Source organism: Ranitomeya imitator, chromosome 2, assembly GCF_032444005.1.
Source record: "Ranitomeya imitator isolate aRanImi1 chromosome 2, aRanImi1.pri, whole genome shotgun sequence".
Classification (NCBI taxonomy): Eukaryota; Metazoa; Chordata; class Amphibia; order Anura; family Dendrobatidae; genus Ranitomeya; species Ranitomeya imitator.
In genome coordinates, this window is record NC_091283.1 from 82,093,918 (window position 1) to 82,116,071 (window position 22,154).

At 43.4% G+C, this 22,154-nt stretch overlaps 1 protein-coding gene across 4 annotated transcripts in view; it reads right to left on the bottom strand.

Annotated features, from left to right (window-relative positions):
* The window catches only part of ATP11C (ATPase phospholipid transporting 11C), a 192,471-nt gene that overhangs the window by 73,000 nt on the left and 97,317 nt on the right, over positions 1 to 22,154 (bottom strand). For all 4 annotated transcript variants that reach the window (XM_069747029.1, XM_069747030.1, XM_069747032.1 and 1 more), the window contains exons 4-8: positions 17,932 to 18,012; positions 12,014 to 12,121; positions 7,680 to 7,808; positions 3,891 to 3,994; positions 589 to 636 (exon numbers count right to left, since the gene is read on the bottom strand). In XM_069747029.1, coding sequence (XP_069603130.1) covers positions 589 to 636; positions 3,891 to 3,994; positions 7,680 to 7,808; positions 12,014 to 12,121; positions 17,932 to 18,012 — 470 coding nt within the window. The remainder of the gene's footprint in view (positions 1 to 588; positions 637 to 3,890; positions 3,995 to 7,679; positions 7,809 to 12,013; positions 12,122 to 17,931; positions 18,013 to 22,154) is intronic.

Genomic DNA, 22,154 nt, shown 5'->3' on the forward strand with positions numbered 1-22,154 from the left:
TCCTCGTTCCACCGCCGCGCCGCTGTGACTTCCATCTCTATGCAGTGACTGTTCAGGCAGAGGGCCGCAAGCACTGAACACGTCATCGCGCCATCTGGCCTGAATGTCACAGCCAGAGGACGCGGAAAACACAGCGCGGCAGTGGAACGGGGACAGGTGAATATCGCATGGCTCACCCTCCCAGTGCTGTCTCTGCAAGTCCCTGCGCAGAGACCATGCCAGGGAAGTGAGTATGATGCGACGGCCGCCGCTCCCCCTCTGACCCCCTGGGACAATGACTCGAGTATAAGCCGAGAGGGGCACTTTCAACCTAAAAAATGGGCTGAAAATCTCGGCTTATACTCTAGTATATACGGTATATTCATTATGTAAACTAGGGGGCAGGTCAGTGAGGAAAATGCGCTCTACGACTTTAAAGTATAGTCTTGTAGTATAAGCATAACCAATTTAAGAAATACAATTGTTCCCTCAGTCAACGAGTTAAACATCACCGTAGTAGTAGTAGCAATAATAATAGTAATAATAATAACAACAATAATAACAACAACACGACCTCCAGAAAAGAAGCCTGGCCACAAAACGTTGTACCTCGCTTTGACTTCCTGATTAGTGTAGATGTTCATCCGACCAACAAACCTGAAAAAGATGGGGAAAAAAAAAGCTTAAAAGCTCAATCCATTATTACACTATCATCTTTATTTGTCTAGTTTGCTGTGGTTTTTTTTTGTTTTTTTTGCCATATTCTCATTTGCGCCTAACTGTTCTTTTAATAAGAGGTTTTCATAAATTGTGACTTAAAAACTTTCCCCCGCAAACGCGCTCCCAACTCAGTCATCCTTTTTCCACGAGAGTGATTTTATTTTATAAAGGCCTGACATATTTGAGCAAATTTTGTGACATTTTTGAGCAAAAATAAGGTAAAAAGGCAAAACTAAAGAAGCAGCTTTGATTTTGCGTGAATCCATGCACCACGGGCGCAATTAGCTTAATTTCATAAGGCTCTGAGAAGCGGTCAGATCAGGGCGACCGGACCGGGACTTGGACCTAAAGACAAGTTTCAGAAAAACATGTTGCCAATATTTCTGCTCCAGTTTTCTTGGGTGAGCAATCTAAGTGGTGCCAAGACTTCTGCCCTTTCTAGCCATCGCATCTCACCTCTGGGCTATAACGCCACGTATTACTAGCTTATCTTTCCCCTTGTTACAGGACGCGCAAGTCACTCTTCATTCATCCGTCCGGACTCTGCCGGTGTGACGTCACTTAGATCAACAGTATAACTCTCGATATGACGGCCATCTGACTCAGGGCTCCTGTAAAGTTCTGCACGTTATCTCTGGAAATCCAAGCCCCGCGTATCGGACCCGAGCACACACCCAACGCTAGAATATCCAGTCTACGCCACGTCCTATAGTCGCCAGATACAGAGCTGCGCTCCGGATAATCAGACAATAGACGCGGAGTTGTTTGCTGCCAGCTCTGGTATTATAGAGGACGAGGCTTGTAGTAAAACGGAGATTGTGATTTCTCCAGAAGCAAAGCCTGGAAACCCTGTACTTGAAACCGTCAGTAAATCAGAAGATTGTGTAATTAAAAGTCCCCGAAACTGTGTAATTGAATGCTCTAGTTATTTTAATTAAGACAGGATTCTTAATTAAATGCTTTAAGACACAGTATTGTAATTTCTTGGGGGGAAAAAAATAAAAAAAATTCTTGCTGACTAAGGATTCAGCATTGAGATGGGACCCAGGGCACCAACCAAATATTAGAAATCTAGTTTATGAAAGATTTCACATAGGAGATCTAGGGGATTTTGGAAAATGTGTTCAGCCTTCTGAGCGCGTTATTTACACTGAACATTGCATCACGTTACGGCTTGTCCTTCATGGTGTTAACATTTCAAAGTGAGGACATAGCAGGTGTTGCCAAGATCTGAAAATGGTGACATTTCCAAGAACCCATCTCCAATCTTAGACAAGTGAAAGGGGCATAAAAGCCAGATGAAAAGAAAATTAGTTTTTAGCGACATGAAACCTCAAAAATGGCATCAATTCTTTGGGATGATTGTGTGATGCCTCCTGCCAGCTAGCACCACTTGTCGCAAACTAAGAGACCTTAGTTTATCATTCCGGCACATTGCAAAACCTGTATGACGAGATGTTAGCACCTCGACTATGCATGTCCCAGTGGTTGGGAGAACAACGACAATCTGGATGACAGCAAGACGGGCAATGAGGCGAGCGTCTGCACGGATGGATCATCAGATTAGAAGAATGGTGAGAAGTCGGTACTGCAAGTGAAATTAGGTGTCACAAACCACGGCAAAGGCAACCAAGCCTTAGATCTGCCCAGGAGATATAGGAGCCCATAGCCCCATGCTTTCCCATGGAATGATGCTCATTAATACTATACATTAATATAAAACCCCAGCTTGAGATGCTGTAACGTCCTCCTAAAAAAAGGAAAAGAATATAACCGGGTACGGACTGGCAGCAGACATGTTTACTTCTGATGTTCTAGGTCTTTCGGTATGCTCCGAGTGATCGTGTAAAGGCGTGGTGACATGGCGCACTACAAGTAACAGTGTGACTGGCACCCTATAAAAGCCTTATCTATGTGTGAGGATAATCCTGATCAGTGCGACTATAGGTGTGCGAGTCGTGGTCGACCATTATTCTGCACCGGTGTGGACTCTTACGTATAACACCATTACTCGGTGTACGACTATTGAACCGCTGAGTGGACCCATCGCTGTATCACTAGGGGAAGTGATTACATTCAGACATTTAGGACTTGATCTGGTTTTCAGCCTTGGGGTTTTTTATACGGAAAACGCGTCAAACTAATTTATTTCATCTGTAGACCAAATATGCGACCAAAAACCAGATTGTAAAACAACATAAAACTAGTAAAACGGTTTGCGATTATAGGATTCAGTCATAACTGCAAGGTCAAAAATGTCTCATGTACACACACCTTAAATTACGGCCTTGTTCTGCAAAGTTTTAAGTATATTTGATTCCTTTTCCTTGATTTGGTGGTAATGGTGGTGGCAAGGACTCAAAGGACACTTGGGACTCTGAACTTCCGTTATCGGCTTGGTATTTTGGCCAAAACATTGACTTTCTTTTTTATAATTCTTCCAGAATGTGGTCTGGCCTTGTGATGCTGTGCTGTCAGTATTAGTAAGGGGTCAGTAATGGGTGGTCAGCTACAATGAGTATGTCGGGTAATTGCGCTCTTCCCTTGTACATCCTCCATATACCATTGTTTCTCATGCACTACTGGCCTTTTTTATTTTAATTATTTTTTAAATGTAATGTTTTTTTTTTTGTTTTTTTTTTATTTAATATATTTATTTTTTTTAAACTGGTAGATATTGACGTGAATAGGAGCTGAGCTGCAATGCCCGGGAATGGCAGCTACACAGTGAGCCATGGTGTTATTCGGTTTACATCTGGACAGCACTGTAAACAGGTGTGGGGTCCTCACCAATCTGATACTGATGACTTATTGTAAAGGTCCATTTACGCTGCAAGATTATCGTGACCAACAGTTCCTAGCCAGGCTCGTTTCCTTATGTTGTGTAGTCTTAACAGGTTGCCGATACCGAGCAAACGCACATTTGTCGATGACATGATCTTTTTGGGCTGCACAAAAGAATATAATTTCCAGCAGCGCACCGTCCTGTGTAGACAGGTCCTATGCTGCCGAGAACAATGGTATCCTGAGCGATCTAGACTAACCAACCGCCGATCAGCAAAACAAGAGCTAACTGGGGGTCATTAGCTGCTAGTCTGAACGGACCTTAAGGATAAGCGATCAGTATCTCAATAGTGGAGAACGTCTTCCTGTGATACGGGGCGCGAGAATAATCCCAGACTGCAGCTTACTTGTAGAGGTCAGCCTGGGGCTGTTCACATTCAATAGTGGCTGTGAGACTGTCCACTGCTTCATCGTTGCACAAAATGGATGTTTCCCGCACAGCATAATAGGTCTGCAATAAAAAGAAAAAGAAATAATAATACTAAAAATAATATAATTATATATATATACTAGCTGAAGAGCCCGGCGTTGCCTGGGCATAGTAAATATCTGTGGTTAGTTATAGCACCTCACTTCTCTTATTTTCCCATCACGCCTCTCATTTTCCCAATCACATCTTTCATTTTCCCCCTCACATCTCTCATTTTCTCCCTCACACCTCTCATTTTCTCCCTCACTCCTCTCATTCCCCCCTAACACTTGTCATTTCGACCTCACATCTGTCATTTTCTGATCACTCCACTATTTTTCCTCACTCCTCTCATTTTGCACTCACACCTTTTCATTTTCACCTCATCACCTCAGTATAAACATGTTTGTCATCTCCCTTATATATAGTATACATCTGTATGTCATCTCCTGTATATAGTATATACCTGTATGTCATCTCCCCTGTATATAGTATATACCTGCTGTGTGTCATCTCCCCTATATATAGTATATACCTGGATGTCATCTCCTCCTGTATATACTTGTGTGTCATCTCCCCTGTATATAGTATATATCTGTGTGTCATCTCCTCCTGTATATAGTATATACCTGCATGTCATCTTCTATATATAGCATATACCTGTATGTCATCTCCTCCTGTATATAGTATATACCTGTAGGTCATCTGCTCCTGTATATAGTATATACCTGTGTGTCATCTCCTCCTGTATATAGTATATACCTGTAGGTCATCTGCTCCTGTATACAGTATATACCTGTGTGTCATCTCCTCCTGTATATAGTATATACCTGTATGTCATCTCCTCCTGTATATATATGTACCTGTAAGTCATCTCCTCCTCTATATAGTATATATCTGTGTGTCATCTCCCCTGTATATAGTATATACCTGTGTGATCTCCTGTATTAGACCTCGTTCACACGTTATTTGCTCAGTATTTTTACCTCAGTATTTGTAAGCTAAATTGGCAGCCTAATAAATCCCCAGCCAACAGGAAGCCCTCCCCCTGGCAGTATATATTAGCTCACACATACACATAATAGACAGGTCATGTGACTGACAGCTGCCGTATTTCCTATATGGTACATTTGTTGTAGTTTGTCTGCTTATTAATCAGATTTTTATTTTTGAAGCATAATACCAGACTTGTGTGTGTTTTAGGGCGAGTTTCGTTTGTCAAGTTGTGTGTGTTGAGTTGCGTGTGGCGACATGCATATAGCGACTTTTGTGAGATGAGTTTTGTGTGGCAACATGCGTGTAGAAACTTTTTGTGTGTCGAGTTGCATGTGACAGGTTAGTGTAGCAAGTTGTGTGCAGCAAGTTTGGCGCATGGCGAGTTTTGCGCGTGGCGAGTTTTATGTGTGGTGCCTTTTGAGTATGTGCAAGTTTTGTGTGAGGCAACTTTTGCATGTGTTACAACTTTTGTGCATGTGGCAATTTTTCCGCGTGTGCAAGTTTTGCGTGTGGCGAGTTTTCCATGAGGTGAGTTTTGCACTTGTGGCGAGTTTTGCAAGAGCCTAGTTTTTGCATGTGGCGAGTTCTGCGCGTGGCGAGTTTTGAGCGGCGACTTTTGTGTTTTGACTTTTATGTGGCGAGGTTGGTGTATGTGTGGTGAAATGTGTGCTGAGGGTAATATGTGTTCAAGCACGTGGTAGTGTGTGGCGCATTTTGTGTGTGTGTTCATATCCCCGTGTGTGGTGAGTATCCCATGTCGGGGCCCCACCTTAGCAACTGTAAGGTATATACTCTTTGGCGCCATCGCTCTCACTCTTTAAGTCCCCCTTGTTCACATCTGGCCGCTGTCAATTTGCCTCCTACACTTTTCCTTTCATTTTTTCCCATTATGTAGATAGGGGCAAAATTGTTTGGTGAATTGGAAAGCGCGGGGTTAAAATTTCACCTCACAACATAGCCTATGACGCTCTCGGGGTCCAGACGTGTGACTGTGCAAAATTTTGTTGCTGTAGCTATGACGCCTCCAACACTTTTCCTTTCACTTTTTTCCCCATTATGTAGATAGGGGCAAAATTGTTTGGTGAATTGGAACGAGCGGGGTTAAAATTTCGCCTCACAACATAGGCTATGACGCTCTCGGGGTCCAGACGTGTGACTGTGCAAAATTTTGTGGCTGTAGCTGCGACGGTGCAGATGCCAATCCCGGACATACACACACACATATTCAGCTTTATATATTAGTTAGATATATATATATATATATATATATATATATATATATATATATATATAAATTTAAGTGCATGTATACAACAACCATGTCTGTACTGTGGGACAGTGAGGCTATGTTTGCACTGCAGTGCTTTCCCTGTGCATGAATCTTCCAGAACAGCGTTACCGGCTTTTTTCCCCCAGAAATACAATATATTGGACTTTGGAGACTATTTATAGGACTGGTCTCACTTAATTATCAGCAGTCCCGTCAATGATGGAAACACTGCTAAACCCGAGCGCTCGGCTTCCCTGCTATATATAGAGCCGGCTGCGGATCCACATTATTTTCGTTGCCAAGATTTTTTTTTTACCCAATGTGCCATCATTATTCAGGTGGCTGCCACGGAGAGCTGCAATGTTCCGCTCTGCAGAGAGATGAGCGCGCTGCGGAGCTGATGAAGTGGACACAACCTGGTCGCTTGGTAACTCGCTGACCTTTTAATAAAACATTTTGGAAAGGTGTTTAGTGCGGAGCCTCCGGTAAGACATTGCTTATTTGCTCTCAAAAGAGGAAGAAGCATTGCAGTATTCAGCTTCATCACAGACGTACGGACACGACATCTGTCACTTGTATGGTAATATAGCTACAGGTCACATTATTAATTTCTTATTGACATACATATATTATTAATTTATTGGCTTTAATTAACAGATTACTCAATGGATAGAAGAAAATAATGTTGTTGAATGTAAGGGCTTAGGCAATGCTTTCAGATGGACAGCAGAATTCAATTTGATTAATACGTTGACCCTCAAAAAACTGTGCTAAATACCTTGCAAAAATCCCCTACCTCCCCCCAAACCCAAATTTTACTGCTTTTTTCCATTTTGCCATGCATCACTGCAGTGTAGAGATATTCAGTCTATTGCTCTGGAGCGCAGTATGTGAAATCTCTGCTTGTAGGCTTTTCTTGGGGAGTTTTCCTCAGTCCTCTCTTAGGTACGCGCTTTCACCTCTCCCTCACAGACACTGCTAATAGCAGCTGATCCAATAGTCTCAAAAGCTGTTAGGTGTGATTGACAGCATCTGAGAAGGAGGGATGAAAGTGCTACGCCCCAGAGAAAACGCTGAAGAAACACACAGTTGATCTACAACCAGAGATTTCACATATCGTGCTTCAAAAGTAACAAGTTTGAATACCTCTGCAATGAAGTGACACAGCACAGAACAGAAAAGTGCAACAGAATTAGGGGATATCAGGGACAAGGTCTTTAATGGTTTTGTTTTTAACAAGTGACAGGTCCTCTTTAAAGGGTTTGTATCAAGGTTTGAAGTTATTACCTATCCATAGGATAACTTCACAATCACCGTGGGCCCAATTGCTGGTATCCTGAGTGATCCTGAACACTGGGTTCTAAAGAATCACATCTGAATGGCATGGAGGCCAACCATGCATTCTCTATAGCCGAGTACACTGCTCCACCACTGGCCGCAACCTCTCTGCCGTAACCGTACCTTGAAGTTAGACTCTCCGTCCAGACTCGCTGTAGTAACTGTACAGGTGCCATCTCCACAGCTGGAGGACAGAAGGATGAGGTCACATGGGAAGGTCTCGTTGTCCATCACTTCAACTATGTCACCAACCTTTAAAAGAAATAAAGAAACACTTTTTTCATAGAAAATACAAAAAAAAAATAAAAAATTGCACTCCTACCCTGACCCACTTCAGAAGCGAGTCCCTAAAATATGGGTCCACTCGTGTGTGCAGTTATGTACGTCTCTGAAGGCTGCATGGGGTTGTCCCTTCAAGTCAGCATATAAATAATCAGATTCTGAAAATTTCCAGGAATAGCCATAAAAATGTTCACCCAGGCTCTCCCGTATGTTAGAAAATATTAATTCCCCGTCAGGAGGAGCTATGCATGTGGCATCTGTCGGCCACTTGTCGGGCTGGTTGGTACCTATCCTTAGAAGATACCTGTCAATACTTGGTAAGTGGCCAATGGACACCATGTCATTAGCACCTCCACCTTTCTTATAGGGAAGTGAGAGTAGTTGGATAACCTCTCTAGCTCACGCCCAAGGACATACTCATGGGTGAATAATGGGTTGAATTAGGAATTATCTTCAAGGCCCCAGCAACCAAGACATTTTATGAAGTCTACTTTTCAGCCCTTTAAACGCTCAAGTATTGCCTACATAAAAGATCTTTATTACACCTAAACATATTTTATTCAGTGTAATCTTTGTTTAATATGTCATAAGGGGCAAGAAAAAAAAATGTGAATCTCAGGTTAAGGAAAACTTGCATCCCCAAAGCAAAACTGACGTTGGGATTCTGACGGCAGAAAATTGCCAATTCAGAATTTTACATCCAGTTCTGCTCGGAGCAGAGGAATTGTGATCACCGCTGAATAATATATGATCCTGAAATACATTATTAAACAAAGGGCAAACTAAAAATACACATTCTACAGCAATAACTCATCTGTGAGATTTTCAGTTCTATTTTAACATCAAAGTGTTCTACATTTTAAGAAGGACAGAAGATAAAACAGGAGCATCTAAATCAGAGATCAGCAACCTGCGGCGCTCCAGCTGATGTTGAACTACAACTGCCAGCATTCCTCGCCAGAAGCAGACTGTGCATGTAGGGAGTTGTATTGTGAAGAGCTGGAGTGCCGCATGCTGCTGATCACCGATCCAGAATATATCTGTATAGCCATAAGCTACCGTCCAGATGTAAAGCTTGGGGTCCACATACACAGACGGGAATAAAGCTAGAGATGATATTTCACAGGAGCAGAGAATAAAAAAAAATCCTCACCAGTCACCTCTCAACCAATTAACAGACCGAAGCCTCCATATACAGTGCAGACCAAAAGTTTGGACACACCTACTCATTTAAAGATTTTTCTGTATTTTCATGACTGTGAAAATTGTACATTCACACTGAAGGCATCAAAACTATGAAATTAACACATGTGGAATTATATACTTAACAAAAAAGTGTGAAACAACTGAAATTATGCCTTATATTCTAGGTTCTTCAAAGTTGCCACCTTTTGCTTTGATAACTACTTTGCACACTCTTGGCATTCTCTTGATGAGCTTCAAGAGGTAGTCACCGGAAATGTTCTTCCAACAATCTGGAAGAAGTTCCCAGAGATGCTTAGCACTTTTTACCCCTTTTGCCTTCACTCTGTGGTCCAGCTCACCCCAAACCATCTCGATTGGGTTCAGGTCTGGTGACTGTGGAGGCCAGGTCATCTGGCATAGCACCCCATCACTATCCTTCTTGATCAAATAACCCTTACACAGCCTGGAGGTGTGTTTGGGGTCATTGCCTTGTTGAAAAATAAATGATGGTCCAACTAAACGCAAACCGGATGGAATAGCATGCCGCTGCAAGATGCTGTGGTAGCCATGCTGGTTCAGTATGCCTTCAATTTTCAATAACTCCCCAACAGTGTTACCTACAAAGCACCCCCACACCATCACACCTCCTCCTCCATGCTTCACGGTGGGAACCAGGCATGTAAAAGTCAATCCATTCACCTTTTCTGCACTGCACAAAGACACGGTGTGGTTGGAACCAAAGATCTCAAATTTGGACTCATCAGACCAAAGCACAGATTTCCACTGGTCTAATGTCCATTCCTTGTGTTCTTTAGCCCAAACAAGTCTCTTCTGCTTGTTGCCTGTCCTTAGCAGTGGTTTCCTAGCAGCTATTTTACCATGAAGGCCTGCTGCACAAAGTCTCCTCTTAACAGTTGTTGTAGAGATGGGTCTGCTGCTAGAACTTTGTGTGGCATTGACCTGGTCTCTAATCTGAGCTGCTGTTAACCTGCGATTTCTGAGGCTGGTGACTCGGATAAACTTATCCTCAGAAGCAGAGGTGACTCTTGGTCTTCCTTTCCTGGGGTGGTCCTCATGTGAGACAGTTTCTTTGTAGCGCTTGATGGTTTTTGCCACTGCACTTGGGGACACTTTCAAAGTTTTTCCAATTTTTCGGACTGACTGACCTTCAATTCTTATAGTGATGATGGCCACTCGTTTTTCTTTATTTTGCTGCTTTTTTCTTGCCATAATTCTAACAGTCTATCAGTAGGACTATCAGCTGTGTATCCACCAGACTTCTGCACAACACAAATGATGGTCCCAACCCCATTTATAAGGCAAGAAATCCCACTTATTAAACCTGACAGGGCACACCTGTGAAGTGAAAACCATTCCCGCTGACTACCTCTTGAAGCTCATCAAGAGAATGCCAAGAGAGTGCAAAGCAGTCATCAAAGCAAAAGGTGGCTACTTTGTAGAACCTAGAATCTAAAACATGATTTCAGTTGTTTCACACTTTTTTGTTAAGTATATAATTCCACATGTGTTAATTCATAGTTTTGATGCCTTCAGTGTGAATGTACAATTTTCATAGTCATGAAAATACAGAAAAATCTTTAAATGAGAAGGTGTGTCCAAACTTTTGGCTGTACTGTACATGAGATCATATTTGGCAGAACCCTCCAACCATCTGATGTATAGGGCCTCCTAACCGGTGATGCTCGGGGAGAGATGGATCAGCTTGATGGAATTAATGCCCGATCCTTTTAGTCTCCGCCTGTAGCGTTCTCTTCTCCCAGTATAAGCACATGAGCACTCGGCCAGCCAAACACTCGTGTAAGTGGGGACAGACGGCTATATATCCGGCTGACGTCGCGCTCATGGTTATGGCCAGTCTTACTGATGCATCTAGATAGCCGTTACACCTGATGCTCTTCCCAAAATGTATATTTTCATCTGCACGCCTCTTTGTTGATGGATTCCACAAGTAACTGGTGGGAATTTTTTTTCCAACAAATTACTAATGGAATGAATTAATAACATTTCAGAAGCGAAACCTCTTGATAGGGTTGTCCCATAAAAAAACTTTTATAACCGACAAACAGGACCCGGCTAAGACCAAGAATGGGGGTCTCACAATTTAGTGTGCAAGCACAATGCTGCCGAGCATGTGTGACCACTGCTCCCTGTAATGTCTATGGGACCTATACTCAGCTAATGGGATTGTCCGGCCTTAGGGGAACTGCAGACTTGCGAATCCTCCAAGCGTGTGCACTGCGCCCTGTGAGGATTCTCCGATGCCGAGAGCAGGTGAACGCGTGACCGCAAGTATGTGATTTGCACACAAGCAGTCGTGCTGACCAGTCGTGTGTGTCCTAATTGAAGGCAGGTATCTTGAGCGAAGAAGAACACGTCTAGTCTGAATGTGGCTGGAAGTATGCAAATGGCATAGTCGAGGTCACATGACTGTCCGCTCCCAGCACTGGAGAATTCTTGCAGAGAAGAGTGCACACAACAGAGTAGCCTGAGGTCAGACAACCCCTTTAATGAACCAATCTGAGAGTCAGTGGGGATCTCAGCAGCCAAATGCAAATAATCAGAAATGTATAGTTTATCCTGCAATTAGGTGATACGTATTGTTTATGGGAAAACCCTAAGTAAAGCCAGTCTTCAGTTATGTACCGAAAAAAAAGAAAAATCACTTTAGCTGCAGCGTCATCCTCCGAAATCACAGCACCCTCTAGTTGGTCTTCGTCAAGGCAAGGAGTTGTCTGTTCCCAGTGATGGTAACTTGCTTCCAGATCAATAGTGGACATGCTCATTTTTGCCTGGTCTGCTACTATAGCATCAAACTAAAGCAGCAAGTTGTATTCATTTCCTTTTTTAACCCATTTAGGGGAAATATTATCTAGCAGGACATCAAAAATAAAACTTTAATCAATAGGTATTTTCCCGATAACTTATTCCCTGCCTGGTCTAACCGTACAGCAATCAGACATGTTGAATACCTTGATCTTCTCGCTCTCCTTCTTGACCCGCTTGGAGTTTTCAATGATGTACACCGTGCTCTTATTGACTTCATTGTCTGCCCGATGGCGTAGCCAGTCTTCATAGCCCTAATGCAAACAATACAGTATATTCTCACCAACTAACATCACAAATCATCAAGGACAGAGTATGGAGAAAGACTACAAGCTTTACGCTGGAATCGCACACGCATTTTTTTTTGGGTGGGGAGGGGGCAGATTATACTGAAATTTGAGTCAAAGCAAGACATGGAGAAGTATAAGCCCGTCCTTTTTACTTATCTCATTACTTAGGAAACCGCTGGGGCTTTAGCCAATAAAACACTCCTAAAATGGCATGCGATTCCAGCTTTATGTGGCTTTTAAAAATGAAAGTCTCCTCAGCATTTGGGACGCCTTGCTTCTGTGGTTAGATGTTCACTATTTAATCTCCTGCATGCCTTTCTGGATTAATCATTATAAAAGTCCTGTACAAGTATGGTCAATTTACTCTGAAAATTTTTTGTGACCAGTCATTTCTGGGAAAGCACAAAAGATAATCGTTCTCGGCAGCACATTGTCCTGTGTAAACAACTGCTGAACTGAAAACAAGCACTACTGAAAACAATGCAGCAGCCACTAAACCATCTCTCACAGATGATCCAATGCCCGTCTAAAGCACGGCTGGCCTGTGTCAAGCGGCTTATTAAATGACCACCAAGCATGTTGCTGGCCCGGGGTCAATTAACATTGTGCATCTGGCACCGTCAATGAACACATTTTTGCCGCTGCAATGTCTGGCTGTGCAAAGCACTAGAACAATGCAGAGTATAATGGTTTAGCAATTTGTATTATTATTTATAATCATTTAAGCCATAAATAGTGACATAGTGTAAAACGTAGGATACAATAGGACATGAAGAGACACAAAATACTATTAGTCAATTAACTCCAATAGGGTTAGATATATACAAATAGTAAGCATGAGTCGACCATTGTAGAGTAATAAGAGTGAATAGATTGCAGCACAAGTCAGTGTAAGATCCTCAAATGGCTAGGAAAGGCTACTATCACACTTCCGTCTTTATTGATCTGTCACAATGCGTCGTTTTGTGGAAAAAACGCATCCTGCAAATGTGCCCGCAGGATGCGTTTTTTTTTTTTTCCCATAGACTTGTATTGCCGACGGTCCGTCGTGCACTGGATTCGTCATGTTTTGGCAGACCGTCGGCATAAACAAACGTTCTAGGGAACGTTTTTTCGTACATCGCATCCTGCACTTTCTCAGATCTCTAGCTCCTCCCCGAGACTTTAGAATGGGCAGCGAATGCATTGAATAAGTGCATCCGCTGCCCACGTTGTGCCGAATGTTTAACAACGCCCATCGGTACGTCGCGCCGACGCTTAGCGACGGCCGTGTACCAATGGAAATGTGAAAGAAGCCTTATAGTACCGTAATGTTGACCAATTAATTATATTGACTATGCCCAGTGCTGCATTTCAAAGAGCAACATGTATAATAAAACAAAATTCGCAGATCATTTTACCCTATAGGAGAGTGCAGTGCACAAAACTGGGTGATTCCAACCCCAACGCGCGTTTTGCGCGGATATTTTCCCTGCTTTCAGGGGCGGACTGGGCCGGGTGGCAGGAATGCATATGCCCCCTGGGCCGGTGCCTGAGCAGCTGGACAGGGCCGCTGGAGGACCGGCAGCGATTTTAATACGTAGCGCATTCCGCCAGCCGGCCCTTTAAATCTTGTAAAGTCAGGTCCTGTGTGTGCACGCGCATTGCCGGCGCTGAGAAGCGCCGCGGCGGCCGTGCTAGTGCACGAGCACGGCCGCATTCCTAGGTCCTGCGCGCGCTCGTCTGCTGCCTGTGCCAGCGCGGGCACGCAGGAGGTCAGACCACGCGCGCGCATTGAAAGATTTGAAATGTCCGGCGCCTCCACCTGACTGTGTGTGTCTGACGCTGGCCGGCCTGCACCAGCGTCAGAGAAAACTGCTCACCAATGCCTGGGATCCTCTTCACCGCCGACGCTGTCACGCTGGACAGGACCCGTCCCACCTCAGCCCTTCATCCTCCCGACCTCACCAGAGACCTGGGTGAGTCCCAAGATGAATTTTTTTTATGTATATACAGCAGTTGCACCTATATAATGTGTATAGACTGCTATATATACATTATATAGGTGATACTGCTGTGTATAATCACTATACTACCTATATAATGTATATATAGCAATCTATATCTTATATAGGTGACAGCTACTGATGCATATATACCTTATATAGGTGACACTGTGGGGTGTGTTTATGTGTGTATATATATATATATGTACATGTATACACAACAGCAGTATCATCTATATAACATATACATCAGTAGCAGTATTGCCTATATAACATATAGACTGCTATACGTAAATTATATAGGTGGTACAGTGATTATATACAGCAGTTGCACCTATATAATGTGTATAGACTGCTATATATACATTATATAGGTGATACTGCTGTATATAATCACTATACCACCTATGTAATGTACGTATAGCAGTCTATATGTTATATAGGTGACACTCTGCTACTGATGCGTATATACCTTATATAGGTGACACTGGGGTGTGTGTGTGTGTGTGTATATATCACACCACTGTATACACAGCAGTATCACCTATATAACGTATATACACATCAGTAGCAGTATTGCCCAAATATATAAGATACAGACTGCTATATATACATTATATAGGTGATACTGGCTGCTACTGCTGTATATAATCACAATATCACCTATATAATGTATATACAGCAGTCTATATATAGGCAATACTGCTACTGATGTGTATATACATTATATAGGTGATACTGCTGTGTATATACTGTATATCGTTATATAGGCGATACTGGTGTGTGTGTGTGTGTGTGTGTGTGTGTGTGTGTGTGTGTGTGTGTGTATATATACACACACGTACATATATACACAGCAGTATCACCTACATATAATGTATATACACACCAGTAGCAGTATTGCCTATATAATGTATATAGACTGCTGTATATACACTATATAGGTGATACTATCATATACAGCAGTAGCAGTATCGCCTATATAATGTGTATCCAACATTTGCAGTATCACCTGTATAATATGTAGACTACTGCATATACGTTATATAGGCGACACTGCTGTGTATAGTCGCAGTATATATCTATGTATATACACACACACACACACACACACACACACACTAGATGGTGGCCCGATTCTAACTCATCGGGTATTCTAGAATATGCATGTCCACGTAGTATATTGCCAAGCCACGTAGTATACAGCACAGAGCCGCGTAGTATATTGCCCAGCCACGTAGTATACAGCACAGAGCCGCGTAGTATGTTGCTCAGTGACGTAGTATATTACCCAGGCAGTTTGTCACAGGTTAAAAAATAAACATATACTCACCTTTCCGAGGGCCCCTTGTAGTCCACGGCAGCTTCCGGTCCCAGGGTTGGTATGAGCGCAGGACCTGTGATGACGTCGCGGTCACATGACCGTGACGTCATGGCAGGTCCTTCTCCCATACCATCTTTGCCACCGGAACCTGCAACGGAAGAAGGCGGCCGGCGCGAGCGACTACGGAGGGTGAGTATAGCAGGTTTTTTTTATTATTATTTTTAACATTACATTTTTTACTATTAATGCCGCATAGGCAGCGTCAATAGTAAAAACTTGGGGACACACAGGGTTAATAGCGGCGGTAACGGAGTGCGTTACCCGCGGCATAACGCCATCCGTTACTGCTGCCTATGCAGCATGAATAGTAAAAATATCTAATGTTAAAAATAATAAAAAAATAAAAAATAGTTACATACTCACCCTCCGGTGACCCCCCCGGATCAGGAACCAGCCTTTTCCGCTCCGCACGATGTCCCGGTGACCGCTGCATGCATTGCGGTCTCGCGAGATGATGACGTACGTTCTCGCGAGACCGCAATGCAATCTTCAGACCGGACCGCGCGCCAAACATCGGGGAACGGACGCTTCGATCCGGAGGCTCCAGGAGGTGAGTATGTAACTATTTTTTATTTTAATTCTTTTTTTTTAACAGGGATATGGTGCATACTACGTGACTGGCCAATATACTACGTGATTGTGCTGTATACTACCTAACTGGGCATACTGCCCAGCCACGTAGTATATTGCCCAGCCACGTAGTATATTGCCCAGCCACGTAGTATACAGCACAGAGCCACGTAGTATACTGCCCAGTTACGTGGCTGGGCAGTATACTATGTGGCTCTGTGCTGTATACTACGTGGCTCTGTGCTGTATACTACGTGGCTCTGTGCTGTATACTACGTGGCTCTGTGCGTAGCTGGGCAATATACTACATGAACTACGTGGCTGGGCAATATGCTACGTGGCTAAAGAGCACCATGTAAATGGACCTGTGGTCGATCATGCGCACTTCGGCGCCATTCACATGTGGCTCTTCAAATAACGCCTTTAAGAGGAGTGTTGAAGGGCAAGACAAAGTATAGCAAAATTCACTGATTGGGGGTGGGGAGTGTTTGAGTATGTGGACTGGTGGGGTTTTTTGTGGCAGGGCTGCTTTTTTGTCCCTGTCCGGCCCTGTGTGTGTGTGTGTGTGTGTGTGATTATACAGTGGGATTTTGCGTGTGTGCACTATATATACAGTGGGGCTGTGCGTGTGTCAATTATACATTGGGACTGTGCGTGTGTGTGTTATATATATCTCTCGCATGTTTGCCGTCACAGGACAACCTGTTCCCGGCACAGGCACCGGAGAATCCTCACAGAGCATAGTGCGCACGATGTGAGGATTCACACATAGTGTCTGTAGACATGTAGCTTAAAGGGAACCTGTCACCCCGAAATTCGCGGGTGAGGTAAGCCCACCGGCATCAGGGGCTTATCTGCAGCATTCTGTAATGCTGTAGATAAGCCCCCGATGTTACCTGAAAAAGGAGAAAAAGACGTTAGATTATACTTACCCAGGGGCGGTCCCGCTGCTGGTCAGGTCGGATGGGCGTCTCCGGTCCGCTGCGGCGCCTCCCATCTTCTTTCCATGACGTCCTCTTCTGATCTTCAGCCACGGCTCCAGCGCAGGCGTACTTTGCTCTGCCCTGTTGAGGGCAGAGGATAGTACTGCAGTGCGCAGGCGCCGGAAAGGTCAGAGGCTCGGCGCCTGCGCACTGCAGTACTTTGTCTGCCCTCAACAGGGCAGAGCAAAGTACGCCTGCGCCGGAGCCGTGGCTGAAGATCAGAAGAGGACGTCATGGAAAGAAGATAGGAGGCGCCGCAGCGGACCGGAGACGCCCATCTGACCTGACCAGCAGCGGGACCGCCCCTGGGTGAGTATAATATAACGTCTTTTTCTCCTTTTTCAGGTAACATCGGGGGCTTATCTACAGCATTACAGAATGCTGTAGATAAGCCCCTGATGCCGGTGGGCTTACCTCACCCGCGATTTTCGGGGTGACAGGTGCCCTTTAAGATCCGACAACCCCTTTAAGGATGGGCCGCTACTCATGGGCCACTGCTGTGTACTTGCCCCCAGGCTAAAATTTGCCAGTCAGCCCCTGCCTGCTTTCTCAAGAGGTGGGAAAGCAGGGAAAGTATCCACACGAAACGCACGCTGGGATTGGAATTGTGCTTTGTGTCTCTCTGTATGTTCTTTTATATTCTACATTTTATGCTATGTGACTATTTATGGCTTAAATGATTAGGAGTAAAAATACAAATTGCTAAACCATCATACTCCGCATTTTTCTCCATGCTTTGGAGTGGTTTGTTGTTTAAATGTGACTATTTGGCACCTTGTGGTGCAGGGTCCCATTTCTCAATATGTTACTGGGTTTTCGGTTTCTAATGTCTGGCTGTTTCAGGCCTCTTACCTGTTTAATAGCAGTAACTGTGATGACAAAGAAAAGAGGAAGGCCACTTGTTACTGGGCTTGTTGGTGTATCAACAATCGCCTGTGGGGGACAAGACAACAAAGTCATTGTTCTAGAGGATTCTGAAAGCCAGGAACACAGCAAACCAGAAATGTGACCATAGACAGAATATACATAGATGGAGGTTAGAATCGCAATCAGTAGTGGATAGTTTAAACAATAGCAATAGATCCAAGGTACTAAATCACAAGTATTAATGGAAATCTATTCTGCCAGAAATCAATGCAGAATTTCCAATATATCAACAAAAAGAAGTGCAATCCACCTGCTGGCAAGCTGCTGCAGGATAGCCAACGGGTGCGATATTACAAAGCAATCGGAGGTTTAATATACGGTAGATAAATGTAGAGTAATGCACCTAGGACGGAGTAATCCTATTGAAGTAAATACATTAAAATGGAGTATACTCAGACTACAGATCAGGAGAAGGACTTGGGAACTCCGGTTACAAGTAAGCTGAGCAGCAGCACTCAATGTCAGGCAGAGGCCGCAAAAGCAAACAAGATTTTAGGGTGTATAAAAACAGATAAAATCCTGCACTCCCAAAATATTGTTACCCCTTTATATAGGTCACATCTATGATATGGAAGTCAGTTCAAAGGTGGGGAACTAGATTACTACAAGGGATGGAAGGCCTGTCCTATGACGAGGTTGTAAAAGTTGGGTCTGTTTAGCTTAGCAAAAAAAATGTCTTAAGCAATGTTCACACGTTCAGTATTTTACATCAGTATTTGTAAGCCAAAATCAGGAGTGGGTGATAAATACAGAAGTGGTGACGTGTTTCTATCAGGGCTATGGAGTTGGAGTCGTGGATTTGCAGTAGGAGACCATTTTGTTGGAGTCGGAGTCGTGGAGATTGAGGAGTCGGAGGTTTGGCTTACCGACTCCACAGCCCGGGTTTCTATTATACTTCTCAGCTTTGTCCCACTCCTGATTTTGGCTTCTAAATATTGATGTAAAATACTGAACGTGTCACTGTGGCCTTAGAGAGCTCTTTTATATGTATAAATATATGTGTGGTCAATTCAAGGGTCTGGTACATGACTTATTCCTTCCAAATGACCAGGTAGTAATGGCCGACACTAACAGCTTTTATACAAGGGCTGGATGATTTCCTCACAACAAATGATGTGGGTTATAAATTATCTAGGGATGGTGAATGTATAACTGGTGGAGAAAGATTGAACTTGATGGATCAAAATCTTTTTTTCAGCCAATGTAACTATGTGACATAATATAAGACCTAAAAGGTGATACACAACCAAAGGTGTTTTCTAAATATTGTACATTTTATTTCAATAGTGAACAATATTAAATGGGGAAGTTTCCACCAGTGGAATAAAAACAGCAGGGGCGTGGGATACATAGAAATACATAGACAAGTTACATGCTCTTGATGTAAAAGGTGAACCAAACAAATAATAATAATAATATGATATAAATTACCTATAAATAGAATGATTCCCTCATCAAAGCTCAGGCGAAACGCGCGCTTGGGCAGGGGGTGCGAGTGTGTGGGGTTTGTAAACTCTCGTCACCTACCTGTTGTCCCTATGCCGTAGCGCTTTATTATTGTCCTGCTATATGTGGATCTGCTGTGTTACTGATGAATAAATCTCTAGTGATGCGATTGCTCTTTATACACGCTTTATTGTGGCACTCTCTACATACTAATTGTAGCGCTATCCATTATTGCACAGTCACTTTATCTGGCGTTATAACTTGTCTATGTAGTTACATATCCCACACCCTACGGCTGCTTTTATTCCACTGGTGGAAATTTCCTCTTTTAATGTTATGCATTATTGAAATAAAATGTACAATATTATGAAAAACCCTTTGGCTGAGTCACATTTTAGGTCATACATTTCCAGTGGATAGACAACATTTTTGTTAATGTTTGCTACCTATGCTAATAATTGAGAGGCAGAGACACTCGGAATCCTGATCGCTGGTCATTTAATGGAGTGTTTGGATTGGCCGACCGAAATGCCAATCATTAGCACTATCATTCTGTGTGCATAGGATGCATTATCGGCAGCACATGACCTGCTTACACAGCAGATATGCTGCCGAGAAGGAGAACTAAGCAAGCTTAAAAATCATTTCATCCGATGAAAGAAGGCTTTGCTCGTTTGTTGGGTGTTTGCTGGCATCCATAGATGGGCTGATATCATCAGGAATCACTGATCCTTGTAGTGCTCATTCCCAGATTATTGGTCTGTCTACATGAGCCCAAATACAAGTGGATGGCTCGGAAGACTTCAAGAGAGGAGAAAGTCACTGATGATACAATGCTCATCTCCCCTGAAAAGGAGCCACATTTGGAGTATATACTGGGATTACCGGACATGTTATCTAACATGCGTCTAGGCCCAGGTGCACCCAGTGCATGCCAAGAGTGACAATGGACTTGTTTGTGCAAGTATGGTTTTTTTCACACTGTATAGGAAAGCTAAGGTTACATAAAAAAAAACTAACAAAACAAAAATGTGTATGTCCTTTATTCAATAGGAGTCAATGGTGGACGTATATGCCACTATATTCCTATACATTGTATGTGTCGTAGGCTTACATTGGACATTGGACATATTCTTCAGGGAATACTGCTGTCTGCGCCTCTGAAACCCAAAAAAATCCAACATTTCATCTGTATTAGGAATCAGTGCAGGGCAAACAATGTGTAATTCTAGACAAAAGACCTACTGACGCTTTCTACACCTGAGAACAGACTACAGGCCAGACAACGGTCCACGGTGGCGGAAGTCCCTGAGATGAGAAGGTCCATTGATGGGCAAGAAGTCAAGGCTCTTATAGATTTTAATAGCCAACAGAACAGATGTGAAACTCACAGTACTAGCACAGGTTAGGGCAGGTTCACAATAAAAACCATGTTCTCTGTAGAGCACTACATCAGGGTATTGGTCGGAATCCCTGAAAAATCTGGATTATGATGGTATTCCAGACATGGCTTCATTTAAGCATCGGGCTCTGTCGGGGCTATGGCAAAATTCCACTCGGAATCCAGCATGTTGGGTAATCCGGCAGAAACGGACGTATGCTCGATGGACAGGAATGCTTAAAGCAGGGGCGGGGAGTCTTTTCTGCCAAAGGCCATGTGGATATTTATGCCATCCTTCAGGGGCCGTGCAAACTGAGGGCCAACTCTACCCACAACTTATGTCCGAACGCTGGCACTGGTGTCAGGACGTAATCTTTCATTGCACGCGCCTCAGGAGTGAACAGAGCGTGCGCATGCTCACATAGCAAGAAGAAATTAATGGGTTGCTGGCCCAAACTCTGCCGGATAAAAGGTCATCAAGGTGGTCCCCAGGTCTGAGGTTCTCCACCCCTAGCTTAAAGGGTGTCTGACAGCACAGAATGGCTGTCAAACCAAGTACAGGCGGTCGGTGCACCCTTGGTTTGGTGAAACATTTAAGTGCACTTACCTTTTTGATTGACAGCTCTGGCTTTATAGAGAAGAGCAGAGATAGATGGTAAAACAAGTATGCACTTAAATGACTGGCCCCATCATGATGCACCAAGCGCCTGTGCTTGGTTTGAACAGTCATTCTATGCTTACAGGGTCTCTTCAAATGTGCATCTAGCCATGTGTCAGAATTTAGTTCCAGATTCTGCCAATAAACTAGCAATGTCCCCACCCATGAGCTATGGTCCTAAAGAGCGAATACCTCATGTGTCGTGAGTATGTAAGCTCTAACAGATGACTACAATTATGGTGCACCATTTTGGAATTTGTTGTGGATAGACAGAATAATGGATGCGGTGATAAATCACACAGGTCGTCAGATACTTCTAAACTTAACTATGCTATTTAATCAGTTCATGTATCACAAAACTAAAAAAATAAATACAAAATATTGGCTACATTCACAATGTTTTATGTAGGCCATAAAGTAAAGTGTGAAGTCAGCATCTGCCAACGCCAGAAATTAGTTGTCAGTGTTATAGTGTAAGCGCTAAGATTAATTAGCAGATTGCAATCAACACCATTCCAATTCACAGCACATTCACTGCTGCCATACTGAGAGGCAGCAATAAAATACTCCACCAATGAAGGAAATATACCACATGTCATAATGAGACTGCTGGGGGTCAGGCACCTGGTACCCCCCAAGCATCTACAGAACAAGCCGACCCCA